This window comes from Pleurodeles waltl, chromosome 5, assembly GCF_031143425.1.
Source record: "Pleurodeles waltl isolate 20211129_DDA chromosome 5, aPleWal1.hap1.20221129, whole genome shotgun sequence".
Classification (NCBI taxonomy): domain Eukaryota; kingdom Metazoa; phylum Chordata; class Amphibia; order Caudata; family Salamandridae; genus Pleurodeles; species Pleurodeles waltl.
In genome coordinates, this window is record NC_090444.1 from 699,187,608 (window position 1) to 699,203,029 (window position 15,422).

The following is a 15,422-nucleotide window of genomic DNA, read 5'->3' on the forward strand; positions in this document are numbered from 1 at the left end:
AGACAACAACTGACTTGGCCCTGGTCCTACCGGCCTGTCTCCAGGCTCAAAGAACCTGCACAGCGACGCATCCGACAGGTACCAGAGACCTCTGAGGACTCAGAGGACTGCTCTGAATCCGAAGGACCAAGAAACTCCCTAGAGCAGCGGCACTGTTCACCAACTGCAATATTTTTGCAACTTTGAAACAACTTTGAAAGAACTCTCCCTTCCTGCCGAAGTGTGAGACTTCTCACACTGCACCCGACGCCCCTAGCTCGAGCTCCAGAGATCAAACACTGCAGTGAGGACTCCCATACACAGCAACGACGTGAGTAACCTGAGTCGACCCCCCCCTGCATCCCCACAGTGATACCTGCAGAGAGGATCCCTAGGCTCCCCCTGACCGCGACTGCCTGGTAACAAGGAACCCGACGACTGGACCATGCACTGCACCCGCTGCCCCCAGGACCGAGAGGAACCAACCTTCAGTGCAGGAGTGACCAGCAGGCGGCCCTCTTCCTAGCCCAGTCGGTGGCTGGCCCAAGAAGCCCTCCATTGCTTCCTATAGAAAACCCGACGCCAACTTTGCACACTGCACCCGGCCGCCCCTGTGCCGCTGAGGGTGTGTTTTATGTGCCTGTTTGTGTGTCCCCCACCCCACCCCTGCCAGTGCTCTACAAAACCCCCTGGTCTGCTCCCTGAGGACGCAGGTACTTACCTGCCAGCAGACTGGAACCAGAGCATCCCTGTTCTCCATAGGGGCCTGTAAGGAAATGGCTCCCTGTTGCAGTTACCCTCCACTTTTTGCCTGATACTGATGCTGACTTGACTGAGAAGTGTGCTGGGACCCTGCTAACCAGGCCCCAGCACCAGTGTTCTTTCACCTAAAATGTACCATTGTTTCCACAATTGGCACACCCCTGGGACACAGATAAGTCCCTTGTAAAAGGTACCAGTGGTACCAGGGCCCTGTGACCAGGGAAGGTCCCTAAGGGCTGCAGCATATTTTGTGCCACCCTAAGGGACCCCTCACCTAACACATGCACACTGCCATTGTAGATTGTGTGTGTTGGTGGGGAGAAAAAGGCAAAGTCGACATGGCATCCCCCTCAGGATGCCATTCACACAAAATACTGCCTGTGGCATAGGTAAGTCACCCCTCTAGCAGGCCTTACAGCCCTAAGGCAGGGTGCACTATACCACAGGTGAGGGCATAGCTGCATGAGCAATATGCCCCTACAGTGTCTAAGTCTATTCTTAGACATGCCCATTGAAACCTATTGCGAACCCGACACCTGTTTGCACTCGGCACCCGGCCGCCCGTGCCGCTGAGGGTGTACTTTCTGTGCTGACTTGTTTCTCCTCCCCCCGTGCCCTACAAACCCCCCCTGGTCTGCCCTCCGAAGTTGCGGGTACTTACCTGCTGGTAGACTGGAACCCGGGCACCCCCTTCTCCATTGAAGCCTATGCGTTTTGGGCACCACTTTGACCTCTGCACCTGACCGGCCCTGAGCTGCTGGTGTGGTAACTTTGGGGTTGCCCTGAACCCCCAAAGGTGGGCTACCTTGGACCCAACCTTGAACCCTGTAGGTGGTTTACTTACCTGCAAAACTAACAAATACATACCTCCCCCAGGAACTGTTGAAATTTGCACTGTCTAGTTTTAAAATAGCTTATTGCCATTTTTACCAAAACTGTACATGCTATTTTGCTGATTCAAAGTTCCTATGATACCTAAGTGAAGTACCTTTCATTTGAAGTATTGATTGCAAAACTTGAACCTGTGGTTCTTAAAATAAATTAAGAAAATATATTTTTCTATATAAAAACCTATTGGCCTGGAGTAAGTCTTTGAGTGTGTGTTCTTCATTTATTGCTTGTGTGTGTACAACAAATGCTTAACACTACCCTCTGATAAGCCTACTGCTCGACCACACTACCACAAAATAGAGCATTAGAATTATCTCTTTTTGCCACTATCTTACCTCTAAGGGGAACCCTTGGACTCTGTGCATGCTATTTCTTACTTTAAAATAGTACATACAGAGCCAACTTCCTGCAGTGTGCATTTATTGTGCTGAGAGGTTTGATACCAAACTCCCAGACCATATACTCTATATGGCTACCCTGCACTTATGTCTAAGGTTTTGCTTAGACACTGTAGGGGCATAGTGCTCATGCATCTATGCCCTCTCCTCTGGTATAGTGCACCCTGCCTTAGGGCTGTAAGGCCTGCTAGAGGGGTGACTTACCTATGCCACAGGCAGTGTGAGGTGGGCATGGCACTCTGAGGGGAGTGCCATTTCGACTTACTAATTTTCTCCCCACCAGCACACACAAGCTGTGAGGCAGTGTGCATGTGCTGAGTGAGGAGTCCCCAGGGTGGCATAAGATATGCCGCATCCCTTAGAGACCTTCCCTAGCAATAGGCTCTTGGTACCATGGATACTATTTACAAGGGACTTATCTGTGTGCCAGGGCTGTGCCAATGGTGGGAACAAAAGTACAGTTTAGGGAAAGAACACTGGTGCTGTGGCCTGGTTAGTAGGGTCCCAGCATGCTTTCACTCATAACTGGCATCATCAAAAGGCAAAAAGTCAGGGAGTAGCCATGCCAAGTAAGGCATTTTGTTAAAGTCATGATCCGTGAGCAGATTCATAGACATTTTAGGTGAAAGAGTCCAGTTCACAGAAAAGGTAGGATGAGAGAGTTGATGAGGAATGTGTGGTTAGATTAATGTTTCTACCAGAAAATATGCTACCAAAGATAATTAATTTGTTCTTCTGACAGGGACCTTTAAATGCAGATTCCTCACCTTAGAATAGATAGGAGAGCAGTGCCTCCTAGGAGGTAGATCTGTGAACTGGCTCAGTCCAGAAAGACATGCAGGACCAAACAGGCAAAATGCCTGTCCTGTCCGACCTAGCTGTCCAGACAGTAGTTCTTTGTGAACATATGGAGAGACACCCAAGTCGCAGCCTGGCAAATGTCCAGGACAGGCACTCCACATGCCAACGCTGTAGTAGTATCCTTGACTATGGTTTAATGAGTCCACAAGTCCTCGGGAGGCTGCTGCTTAGCTGAAAACATAGCAGTTATTGATGCAGCGAATGATCCTGTGAGAGATGGTTTACTTATGCACCGCTCTTCTGTTCCTTGCACCCACAATCCTGATAAAGAGCTGATCGCCCACCCGATTCTTCTGGTGTGATCAGTATAGATGCTTAGTGCCCTTTTCAGAACCAGACAGTGGAGACTCTCCTCCTCCTTAGAGGGGTGAGATGGAGCAAAGAACATCAGCAGGGTGATGGATTGACCAACATGAAACAGAGTAACCACCTTTGTCAAGGAGGACTCACAAGTCATGAGAAACAGCTGGGTGGATAGAACATAGTATAAGTTGTAGCAAAATAGAGAACCCAAAGCTTGCTCACCCTCTGGGCCGACATGATAGTCACCAAGAATACAGTGTTAAGGGTGAGCAACCTGAGTTGGACAGCTCTGCATAGGTTCTTAGGGAGAACATATGAAGAAAGTCAAAACGTGATGAAAAAGATATGCAGTGGTATAGATAGACTGGTTAATTGCTTCATGTGTATGCCCTGCTCAAATCAGTGTATTTTCTATACAGTCTGGTTGGTTCCATAAGGGAGGGAGGTCTGATTTGAGTGCTATTTCTTTTTTCCTAAAGTCATAATTCGCTGTAATGTTTGGCTGCGACAGTCACCGTTAGAGGTGGTGCTTGTAGGGCTTGAGTATTGTGTTTTTTTTTTTAACATGGATTATTTTGTGGGTCTTTTGACAGAAGCAATTTTTGACGTCTTGCATTTACGTTACGTAATGGAGCTTGTTTTAATTTCTTTGAAAGGGCAGAATTTGTTAAATTTGTTAATATTGAGTTTGAGTAAAAATATTGTAATTATAAGAAGCTTAAAAATATTGTTACACTTGTTTAAGCATCCTATTTCCCACCTTGTTTGCAGCTTTGATTCAGCCCCCTTTGTCTGTGACCCAAGAGACAATAAAAAGTTCATCTTTCAGTAGCATTGGATTACCAGCTGCTTCACTCTCTGCCTCTAATGATACGGAAACTGTTTCATTTGAAAACTCATTCAACCCACTACCAACTAGTCAAGCAGAGCCTGGAGAAAAGCAATCTGAAGCAACAGATATTCAGGTTACTTCAACAGAAAGTGCTCCTGGATCTGGTAAGAAATAAAAATAGAAATACTCCTTTACATAAATCGTGTTTGAAGAAAATTAATTTTTTTGAATGTCCACCCCCACAAAGTTTAGGGCTAATGCTGTTGTTTTTTAAACTCATTGTGTACTGTGGGTTGCTACACATATCTTAAAACATTTTTTGATTGGCTTGTAAGTACTGCAATACTGTAAGGTATTAAACAACTCATAACATTTCTCACAACTTGATGCCCAAGTTGTAATTAAAGTAAGGTGTTGCAAAGTGCAACATTTACAAAGTTTCCACTTTGTTGCTTTAAATCCCCTGTGCTCGTCCATGGTTGCACACTGGGTCTGTCCCCAAGACAGCTTTCTGCCCTCCTGGGGAGTCGTACAAATGATTTACAGGAAAGGACACAATAGAAGCCTGGGTGGAGGAGAGAGGTTACCTCTACCTGGCAGAAGGCCTCATGGTTGTCGACCCCCTAAAGGTGAGCCTCAAAGCAGAAGCCACCTTTAAAGAGCAAATGGTGAACACTTGGAAGAGGGGCTGCTCTGGCGTTTAGGTGGAAAAGCTGGCACTTGGGAGTAAAGTGGAAACCAGTTTCCAAACTGATTTTTCATTGATGAGTAACCCTGAATTGGTAGCTACAGCTCTGTGTTGGGCTTGAGAGCTCTAGATTTCTGGAAAGGGGGTTCTTCCATCTTGAGGGTGGAAGAATTTGGAACTGTATGCTCGAGGGCATGTGTAGCTGCAGAGACGCATGCTGTGCATATCTCGCTATCTAGTGTTGGGCACGGAGTGTTACAAGTTGTTTTTCTTCAAAGAAGTATTTTTTCGAGACACGTAATCGAGTGACTACTCCTGTCTGTGATAGTGCGCATAGGCATCAGCTCCTTTGTTAGATTGTTTTCTTTCCGCCTTCGGGTTCGGACTTGTTCCCTCTCGCCCGGGACCTTCGAATTGGAAACTCTGTATTATCTTAAACTTTTCTCTTACCATCAGTATTGGTTCGAACGCAGTTTCTTCTGCACTCGATCCGATAGTACCGTTGGGATAAAGGAAGCACCCTTTCAGGTGCTCGTGCCCTGTTTGGGCCTGTTCAGGCCTACTGCATCGTAGCCTGATGGATCGGACTTCATTCTGATTCTGTCCTCGGTGCCACGCTAAATTTCCTTACACCTACCAGCACTTGGTCTGTAATCTCTGCCTTTCTCCGGAACATGGTGAGGAAAGCTATGAGGCGTGTTGTAGGAAGTTGGCTCTGTATGCACTATTTCAAAGTAAGGAATAGTATGCACAGAGTCCAAGGGTTCCCCTTAGAGGTAAGATAGTGGCAAAAAGAGATAATACTAATGCTCTATTTTGTGGTAGTGTGGTCGAGCAGTAGGCTCATCAAAGGAGTAGTGTTAAGCATTTGTTGTACACACACAGGAAATAAATGAGGAACACACACTCGGAGACAATTCCAGACCAATAGGTTTTTGTATAGAAAAATATATTTTCTTAGTTTATTTGAAGAACCACAGGTTCAAATTCTACATGTAATACTTTGCATGAAAGGTATTGCAGGTAAGTACTTTAGGAACTTTGAATAATCACAATAGCATATATACTTTTCAAATAAAACACATAGCTATTTTAAAACTAGACACTTAGTGCAATTTTCACAGTTCCTAGGGGAGGTAAGTAATTGTTAGTTCTTGCAGGTAAGTAAACCACCTACGGGGTTCAAGTTTGGGTCCAAGGTAGCCCACCGTTGGGGGTTCAGAGCAACCCCAAAGTTACCACACCAGCAGCTCAGGGCCGGTCAGGTGCAGAGTTCAAAGTGGTGCCCAAAACACATAGGCTTCAATGGAGAAGGGGGTGCCCCGGTTCCAGTCTGCCAGCAGGTAAGTACCCGCGTCTTCGGAGGGCAGACCAGGGGGGTTTTGTAGGGCACCGGGGGGGACACAAGTTAGCACAGAAAGTACACCCTCAGCAGCGCAGGGGCGGCCGGGTGCAGTGTGCAAACAAGCGTCAGGTTTGTAATAGGAATCAATGGGAGACCAAGGGGTCTTTTCAGCGGTGCAGGCAGGCAAGAGGGGGGGGGGCTCCTCGGGGTAGCCACCACCTGGGAAAGGGAGAGGGCCTCCTGGGGGTCACTCCTGCACTGGAGTTCCGATCCTTCAGGTCCTGGGGGCTGCGGGTGCAGGGTCTTTTCCAGGCGTCGGGATCTGAGAGTCAGGCAGTCGCGGTCAGGGGGAGCCTCGGGATTCCCTCTGCAGGCGTCGCTGTGGGGGCTCAAGGGGACAACTTTGGTTACTCACAGTCTCGGAGTCGCCGGGGAGTCCTCCCTGAAGTGTTGTTTCTCCACAAGTCGAGCTGGGGGCGTCGGGTGCAGAGTTGCAAGTCTCACGCTTCTGGCGGGAAATGCAGTGGTCTTTAAGTTGCTTCTTTGGAAACAAAGTTGCAGTCTTGGGTGAACAGGGCCGCTGTTCTCAGGAGTTTCTTGGTCCTTTTAGAGCAGGGCAGTCCTCTGAGGATTCAGAGATCGCTGGTCCTGGAGAAAGCGTCGCTGGAGCAGTTTTCTTCCGAAGGGGTGAGACAGGCCGGTAGAGCTGGGGCCAAGGCAGTTGGTGTCTCCGTCTTCTCTGCAGGGTTTTTCAGCTCAGCAGTCCTCTTCTTCTTAGGTTGCAGGAATCTGAGTTCCTAGGTTCTGGGGAGCCCCTAAATACTGAATTTGGGGGTGTGTTTAGGTCTGGGAGGGCAGTAGCCAATGGCTACTGTCCTTGAGGGTGGGTACACCCTCTTTGTGCCTCCTCCCTGAGGGGAGGGGGGGCACATCCCTATTCCTATTGGGGGAATCCTCCTTTTACAAGATGGAGGATTTCTAAAAGTCAGTCACCTCAGCTCAGGACACCTTAGGGGCTGTCCTGACTGGCCAGTGACTCCTCCTTGTTTTTCTCATTATCTCTCCTGGACTTGCCGCCAAAAGTGGGGGTTGGGTCCAGGGGGCGGGCATCTCCACTAGCTGGAGTGCCCTGGGGCATTGTAACACGAAGCTTGAGCCTTTGAAGCTCACTGCTAGGTGTTACAGTTCCTGCAGGGGGGAGGTGTGAAGCACCTCCACCCAGAGCAGGCTTTGTTTCTGTCCTCAGAGCGCACAAAGGCTCTCACCGCATGGGGTCAGAAACTCGTCTCTCAGCAGCAGGCTGGCAGAGACCAGTCAGTCCTGCACTGAACAATTGGGTAAAATACAGGGGGCATCTCTAAGATGCCCTCTGTGTGCATTTTTTAATAAATCCAACACTGGCATCAGTGTGGGTTTATTATTCTGAGAAGTTTGATACTAATCTTCCCAGTATTCAGTGTAGCCATTATGGAGCTGTGGAGTTCGTTTTTGACAGACTCCCAGGCCATATACTCTTATGGCTACCCTGCACTTACAATGTCTAAGGTTTTGCTTAGACACTGTAGGGGCATAGTGCTCATGCACCTATGCCCTCACCTGTGGTATAGTGCACCCTGCCTTAGGGCTGTAAGGCCTACTAGAGGGGTGACTTATCTATACTGCATAGGCAGTGTGAGGTTGGCATGGCACCCTGAGGGGAGTGCCATGTCGACTTACTCGTTTTGTTCTCACCAGCACACACAAGCTGGCAAGCAGTGTGTCTGTGCTGGGTGAGGGGTCCCCAGGGTGGCATAAGATATGCTGCAGCCCTTAGAGACCTTCTCTGGCATCAGGGCCCTTGGTACCAGGGGTACCAGTTACAAGGGACTTACCTGGGTGCCAGGGTTGTGCCAATTGTGGAAACAATGGTACATTTTAGGTGAAAGAACACTGGTGCTGGGGCCTGGTTAGCAAGGTCCCAGCACACTTCTCAGTCAAGTCAGCATCAGTATCAGGCAAAAAGTGGGGGGTAACTGCAACAGGGAGCCATTTCTTTACAGGTCACTACAAAGAGTGACCAACCAACCTTTTAGTGTTACTTAAGGGCTCCCTCGAGGGTGGGTCCTCAGATTGGTCAGGCAAGACTCTACAAGGAACTCTCTGCAAGACATCTTCGTCTCCTGGCATCTGGAACCGCTGCTAGGCTGCTTTGGAACTGAAACACGTCTGCATCTGGTGGGAAGTCTCCCATTGCAACATTGTTTCTTCGGATCCTGCAGAATTCTGCAACATCCATGGCTAGGCATCCTCCTGGGTCACAAGGACACTGTATGCACTTGGAAGCATGAAGGAATCTCCCTTGGAGTGAAGGAGTCACTCCCCTCAATCTGCAGACACCTCAAGACAGTGTCCACCGGCTGGTGATGGTCTGTTGTCCCATGGGCATCGAAAGGCCCTGCATCACAGGTGGTGGGTCCGTGGCCTCCTCTTGGGCCTGCTTGTCTTCTGACCAACTTGGGAGACTGTGGGCCCCCTGCTCCTGCCACTGGGCTACAACCCCTGTGCACCGCAACCGTTGCTGTTGCCAAGCCTTGCTGACCCTTCCTCCAGGAGATCTACACGCTCCAAGAAGCCACAGCCTGCAGCGCTCTGTATCTCGAAGATCAACCCCTGTCCTGCAACTCCTGTGATGTGGGACTTCTGTTTGGTTATGCTGCTAAGGCCTCTTAGTGACTTCTTTTGTCCATTGTCTGGGTCACTCGTGGGGGCTCCAATGACTTCTGCTGGTCTTCCTGCGTGCTGAGGTCCAGCCCTGACTCCCCCCTCCAGAGTAGAATCTCCTCGACCTTGGTGGTCCCCAAAACCCTGCAAATACATCTTCAGTTCCTGCTTGCATTGGCCAGCGCTTGTTGGAGACATGGCTGGTCACTCCCTCCTGCAGTCCGGCACCCGTTGAGGAACAGCTCCTAGGAAACTCCTAGGATTTTCTGCAGCTCCTGGACCCTGCAGCTGGACTTCTTCCTCCACCGACTTGCAGGAACTTCACATCTAGGAGGGTGGGTATTGCCACCTGCACCACCTGGGCACCTCCAAGGGTGCTGGACTCTGTCCTCTTTCTTTTCAGGTACTCCGTTGCTGGGGATATTTACCATACTTACCTCTGGTGTTTTCATCCACTCCCAGCTAACTACTACACGTACCATGGTTGGTTCACTATTTGACATTCAATTTACTTATATCGTTTCTCTCCTCCCCCCCCATTGAAGCCCTGTATATTTTGCTATTTCTACTTGTTATTCTATGTATATATTGTGTTTAGATATCTCCAAAGGGAGATATACGCTTCAACGCCTCGTCAGGGGTAGTAAGCGCTATATAAATACAATTACAATATAACAAAGCTAGTCTAGTAGTTAGTTCTGTAATAAAGAACCCTTTATCTTTGCAACACTTGTGTGGTTCTTTCTTGTGAATGAGTAACTGTCTGACTACTATGGTATTGCAAGTGCTTTACATTCCTCCTGGATAAGCCTTAGCTGTTTGCCTTAGCTACCCCAGAGAGCTTCTCTTATCTGCACTCCTATTCACTATCACAAAGGGTTGCCTGGACTCAGTATAGGGTGCCACACCATAGGTGTACACCATAAACTGAGCCAACCTCCTACAATCTATCCCAATGTAAGGAATCCGCAACTAGATGTCTCTTTCAGATGGACAAGTTACTTATCTTCAGTAACGCCTTATCTGTTAGAGATAGTATCTAGTTTCAGATTCCTTACCGACTCACCCATCCTTCCTACTCATTTAACTGATTTCTAGGGACAGGGACTCATTCAGGGCCTTAGTTTTGACACTAGTGGTCAGTTTATTTCATGGCTCTGTGATTGTCGCGTGGAAAGTCGTGAAAAGAAACTAACGTCTGTGCGCTGGGGTGGGTCCTATATAGGATCTGCAACGTCATATCCAGCGCGGGCGATGGACCAGGAGCTGATCGACACCACCTAACTGCGCGCAGGTGTACTGCTCGAGAAAATCTCCAGCTCTCGACTGACGCCTGGGGGGGAACTTTAAGGTAAGTAATCTGCAATTAGAAATTGTCTCTACCAGATAAGGAGATATCAAAGGTAAGTAACTTGTCCATCAAACCCTGGTGTTCACTAAGACAAAGCAGATGTGAAATGCCCCCATTTAAGGCAAACGCAACGCAAGGCTATTTCAGAGTATGTCATTGCACACTCTTTTTAGTGTAGCCGAAACAAAAAATTAAGCCAACTACAAAATACGTTATTTCACACATCAATTCAAATGTAATTATGAGCAAATAGAACTATTTTCGACACTGAACAGCAAACGCAATGGTTTCTTTGTGGCCTTTTTAAAAATACACCTCCAGTGCTGTTTATTCACAAATGTTACCTTTTTTTATGTACACAGACTAAAATTTACTGTAGCATCATAAAAGCAAAACAGAATTCATTGTGTCCGGGCAGGTCAGGTTTTCCTCAGTGGAGACTTCTGGGATACACAACAAATAAAAAGTATCTCTACACCTATCAGTTGGTCACAGTATTGACCGCTATTCAGAATTAAGACTTGTTATCTGTTCACCACAAGAAAAATATTTTTTCTTGTTAGTGACCCTCACCCATTCTACTAGTGACATGCTTCATCATCGGGTTTGTAGGAAATTGGCTCTGTATATACTATTTCAAAGTAAGAAATAGTGTGCACAGAGTCCAAGGGTTCCCCTTAGAGGTAAGATAGTGGCAAAAAGACATCATTCTAATGCTCTATTTTGTGGTAGTGTGGTTGAGCAGTAGGCTTATCAGAGGAGTAGTGTTAGGCATTTGTTGTACACACACAGGCAATAAATGAGGAACACACACTCAAAGCCAATTCCAGGCCAACAGGTTTTTATATAGAAAAATATATTTTCTTAGTTTATTTTAAGAACCACAGGTTCAAGATTTACAAACAATACTTTAAATGAAAGGTATTTCACTTAGGAACTTTGAATTAGCAAAATAGCATAAAAAGTTTTCACACAAATGGCAATAAGCTATTTTAAAACTGGACACTGTGCAATTTTCAACAGTTCCTGGGGGAGGTAAGTGTTTGTTAGTTTTGCAGGTAAGTAAACCACCTACAGGGTTCAAAGTTGGGTCCAAGGTAGCCCACAGTTGGGGGTTCAGGGCAACCCCAAAGTTACCACACCAGCAGCTCAGGGCCGGTCAGCTGCAGGGGTCAAAGTGGTGCCCAAAACACATAGGCTTCAATGGAGAAGGGGGTGCCCCGGTTCCAGTCTGCCAGCAGGTAAGTACCCGCGTCTTCGGAGGGCAGACCAGGGGGGTTTTGTAGGGCACCGGGGGGGGGGGACACAAGTCAGCACAAAAAGTACACCCTCAGCGGCACGGGTGCAGTGTGAAAACAGGAGTCAGGTTTGCAATGTAATCCAATGGGAGATCTAGGGGTCTCTTCAGCGATGCAGGCAAGGGGGGTGGGGCTCCTCGGGGTAGCCACCACCTGGGCAAGGGAGAGGGCCACCTGGGGGTCGCTCCTGCACTGGAGGTCAAATCCTTCAGGTCCTGGGGACTGCAGGTGCAGTGTCCTTACCAGGCGTCGGGTCTTTGAAGCAGGCAGTCGCGGTCAGGGGGAGCCTCTGGATTCCCTCTGCAGGCGTTGTGGGGGTTCAGGGGGTCAACTCTGGCTACTCACGAGCTCGCAGTCGCTGGGGAGTCATCCCCGTAGTGTTTGTTCTCCACAAATCGATCCGGGGGCGTTGGGTGCAGAGTGCAAAGTCTCACGCTTCCGGCGGGAAACGTGTATTCTTTCAAAGTTGCTTCTTTGTTGCAAAGATGCTTCTTTCTTGGAGCAGAGCTGCTGTCCTCTGGAGTTCTTGGGCCTTTTAGATGCAGGGTAGTCCTCTGAGGCTTCAGAGGTCGCTGGACCCTGTGGAACGCGTCGCTGGAGCAGTTCTTTTGAAGTGGGGAGACAGGCCGGTAGAGCTGGGGCCAAAGCAGTTGGTGTCTCCGTCTTCTCTGCAGGTTTTTCAGCTCAGCAGTCCTTCTTCATCTTCAGGTTGCAGGAATCTATCTTGCTAGGTTCTGGGAGCCCCTAAATACTCAATTTAGGGGTGTGTTTAGGTCTGGGGGGTTAGTAGCCAATGGCTACTAGCCCTGAGGGTGGCTACACCCTCTTTGTGCCTCCTCCCTGAGGGGAGGGGGGCACATCCCTAATCCTATTGGGGGAATCCTCCATCTGCAAGATGGAGGATTTCTAAAAGTCAGAGTCACCTCAGCTCAGGATACCTTAGGGCTGTCCTGACTGGCCAGTGACTCCTCCTTGTTTTTCTCATTATCTCCTCCTGCCTTGCCGCCAAAAGTGGGGCTGTGGCTGGAGGGGGCGGGCAACTCCACTAGCTGGAGTGCCCTGGGGTGCTGTAACAAAGGGGGTGAGCCTTTGAGGCTCACCGCCAGGTGTTACAGTTCCTGCAGGGGGAGGTGAGAAGCACCTCCACCCGGTACCGGCTTTGTTACTAGCCACAGAGTGACAAAGGCACTCTCCCCATGTGGCCAGCAACATGTCTGGTGTGTGGCAGGCTGCTAAAACTAGTCAGCCTACACTGGAGGTCGGTTAAGGTTTCAGGGGGCATCTCTAAGATGCCCTCTGGGGTGTATGTTACAATAAAATGTACACTGGCATCAGTGTGTGTAGGAAGTTGGCTCTGTATGTGCTATTTCAAAGTAAGGAATAGCATGCACAGAGTCCAAGGGGTCCCCTTAGAGGTAAAATAGTGGTAAAAAATAGATAATACTAATGCTCTATTTTGTGGTAGTGTGGTCGAGCAGTAGGCTTATCCAAGGAGTAGTGTTAAGCATTTGTTGTACATACACATAGACAATAAATGAGGTACACACACTCAGAGACAAATCCAGCCAATAGGTTTTGTTATAGAAAAATATCTTTTCTTAGTTTATTTTAAGAACCACAGGTTCAAATTCTACATGTAATATCTCATTCGAAAAGTATTGCAGGTAAGTACTTTAGGAACTTCAAATCATCAAAATTGCATGTATACTTTTCAAGTTATTCACAAATAGCTGTTTTAAAAGTGGACACTTAGTGCAATTTTCACAGTCCCTAGGGGAGGTAAGTATTTGTTAGGTTAACCAGGTAAGTAGGACACTTACAGGGCTTAGTTCTGGGTCCAAGGTAGCCCACCGTTGGGGGTTCAGAGCAACCCCAAAGTCACCACACCAGCAGCTCAGGGCCGGTCAGGTGCAGAGTTCAAAGTGGTGCCCAAAACACATAGGCTAGAATGGAGAGAGGGGGGTGCCCCGGTTCCGGTCTGCTTGCAGGTAAGTACCCGCGTCTTCGGAGGGCAGACCAGGGGGGTTTTGTAGGGCACCGGGGGGGACACAAGCCCACACAGAAATTTCACCCTCAGCGGCGCGGGGGCGGCCGGGTGCAGTGTAGAAACAGGCGTCGGGTTCGCAATGTTAGTCTATGAGAGATCTCGGGATCTCTTCAGCGCTGCAGGCAGGCAAGGGGGGGATTCCTCGGGGAAACCTCCACTTGGGCAAGGGAGAGGGACTCCTGGGGGTCACTTCTCCAGTGAAAGTCCGGTCCTTCAGGTCCTGGGGGCTGCGGGTGCAGGGTCTCTCCCAGGCGTCGGGACTTTAGGTTCAAAGAGTCGCGGTCAGGGGAAGCCTCGGGATTCCCTCTGCAGGCGGCGCTGTGGGGGCTCAGGGGGGACAGGTTTTGGTACTCACAGTATCAGAGTAGTCCTGGGGTCCCTCCTGAGGTGTCGGATCTCCACCAGCCGAGTCGGGGTCGCCGGGTGCAATGTTGCAAGTCTCACGCTTCTTGCGGGGAGTTTGCAGGGTTCTTTAAAGCTGCTGGAAACAAAGTTGCAGCTTTTCTTGGAGCAGGTCCGCTGTCCTCGGGAGTTTCTTGTCTTTTCGAAGCAGGGGCAGTCCTCAGAGGATGTCGAGGTCGCTGGTCCCTTTGGAAGGCGTCGCTGGAGCAGGATCTTTGGAAGGCAGGAGACAGGCCGGTGCGTTTCTGGAGCCAAGGCAGTTGTCGTCTTCTGGTCTTCCGCTGCAGGGGTTTTCAGCTAGGCAGTCCTTCTTCTTGTAGTTGCAGGAATCTAATCCTCTAGGGTTCAGGGTAGCCCTTAAATACTAAATTTAAGGGCGTGTTTAGGTCTGGGGGGTCAGTAGCCAATGGCTACTAGCCCTGAGGGTGGGTACACCCTCTTTGTGCCTCCTCCCAAGGGGAGGGGGTCACAATCCTAACCCTATTGGGGGAATCCTCCATCTGCAAGATGGAGGATTTCTAAAAGTTAGTCACTTCAGCTCAGGACACCTTAGGGGCTGTCCTGACTGGCCAGTGACTCCTCCTTGTTTTTCTCATTATTTTCTCCGGCCTTGCCGCCAAAAGTGGGGCCTGGCCGGAGGGGGCGGGCAACTCCACTAGCTGGAGTGTCCTGCTGGGTTGGCACAAAGGAGGTGAGCCTTTGAGGCTCACCGCCAGGTGTGACAATTCCTGCCTGGGGGAGGTGTTAGCATCTCCACCCAGTGCAGGCTTTGTTACTGGCCTCAGAGTGACAAAGGCACTCTCCCCATGGGGCCAGCAACATGTCTCGGTTTGTGGCAGGCTGCTAAAACTAGTCAGCCTACACAGATAGTCGGTTAAGTTTCAGGGGGCACCTCTAAGGTGCCCTCTGGGGTGCATTTTATAATAAAATGTACACTGGCATCAGTGTGCATTTATTGTGCTGAGAAGTTTGATACCAAACTTCCCAGTTTTCAGTGTAGCCATTATGGTGCTGTGGAGTTCGTGTTTGACAGGCTCCCAGACCATATACTCTTATGGCTACCCTGCACTTACAATGTCTAAGGTTTTGTTTAGACACTGTAGGGGTACCATGCTCATGCACTGGTACCCTCACCTATGGTATAGTGCACCCTGCCTTAGGGCTGTAAGGCCTGCTAGAGGGGTGTCTTACCTATACTGCATAGGCAGTGAGAGGCTGGCATGGCACCCGGAGGGGAGTGCCATGTCGACTTACTCGTTTTGTCCTCACTAGCACACACAAGCTGGCAAGCAGTGTGTCTGTGCTGAGTGAGAGGTCTCCAGGGTGGCATAAGACATGCTGCAGCCCTTAGAGACCTTCCTTGGCATCAGGGCCCTTGGTACTAGAAGTACCAGTTACAAGGGACTTATCTGGATGCCAGGGTCTGCCAATTGTGGATACAAAAGTACAGGTTAGGGAAAGAACACTGGTGCTGGGGCCTGGTTAGCAGGCCTCAGCACACTTTCAATTGTAAACATAGCATCAGCAAAGGCAAAAAGTCAGGGGGCAACCATGCCAAGGAGGCA

The 15,422-nt window shown here is 49.2% G+C and overlaps 1 protein-coding gene across 3 annotated transcripts in view; it reads left to right on the forward strand.

Moving 5' to 3' along the window:
• The window catches only part of SCAF8 (SR-related CTD associated factor 8), a 1,507,655-nt gene that overhangs the window by 870,081 nt on the left and 622,152 nt on the right, over positions 1-15,422 (forward strand). For all 3 annotated transcript variants that reach the window (XR_011203719.1, XM_069234634.1, XM_069234635.1), the window contains exon 20: positions 3,966-4,190. Coding sequence is in view for 2 of the 3 variants with exons in the window: in XM_069234634.1 (XP_069090735.1) it covers positions 3,966-4,190 (225 nt within the window). In the remaining variant the exon portion in view is untranslated. The remainder of the gene's footprint in view (positions 1-3,965; positions 4,191-15,422) is intronic.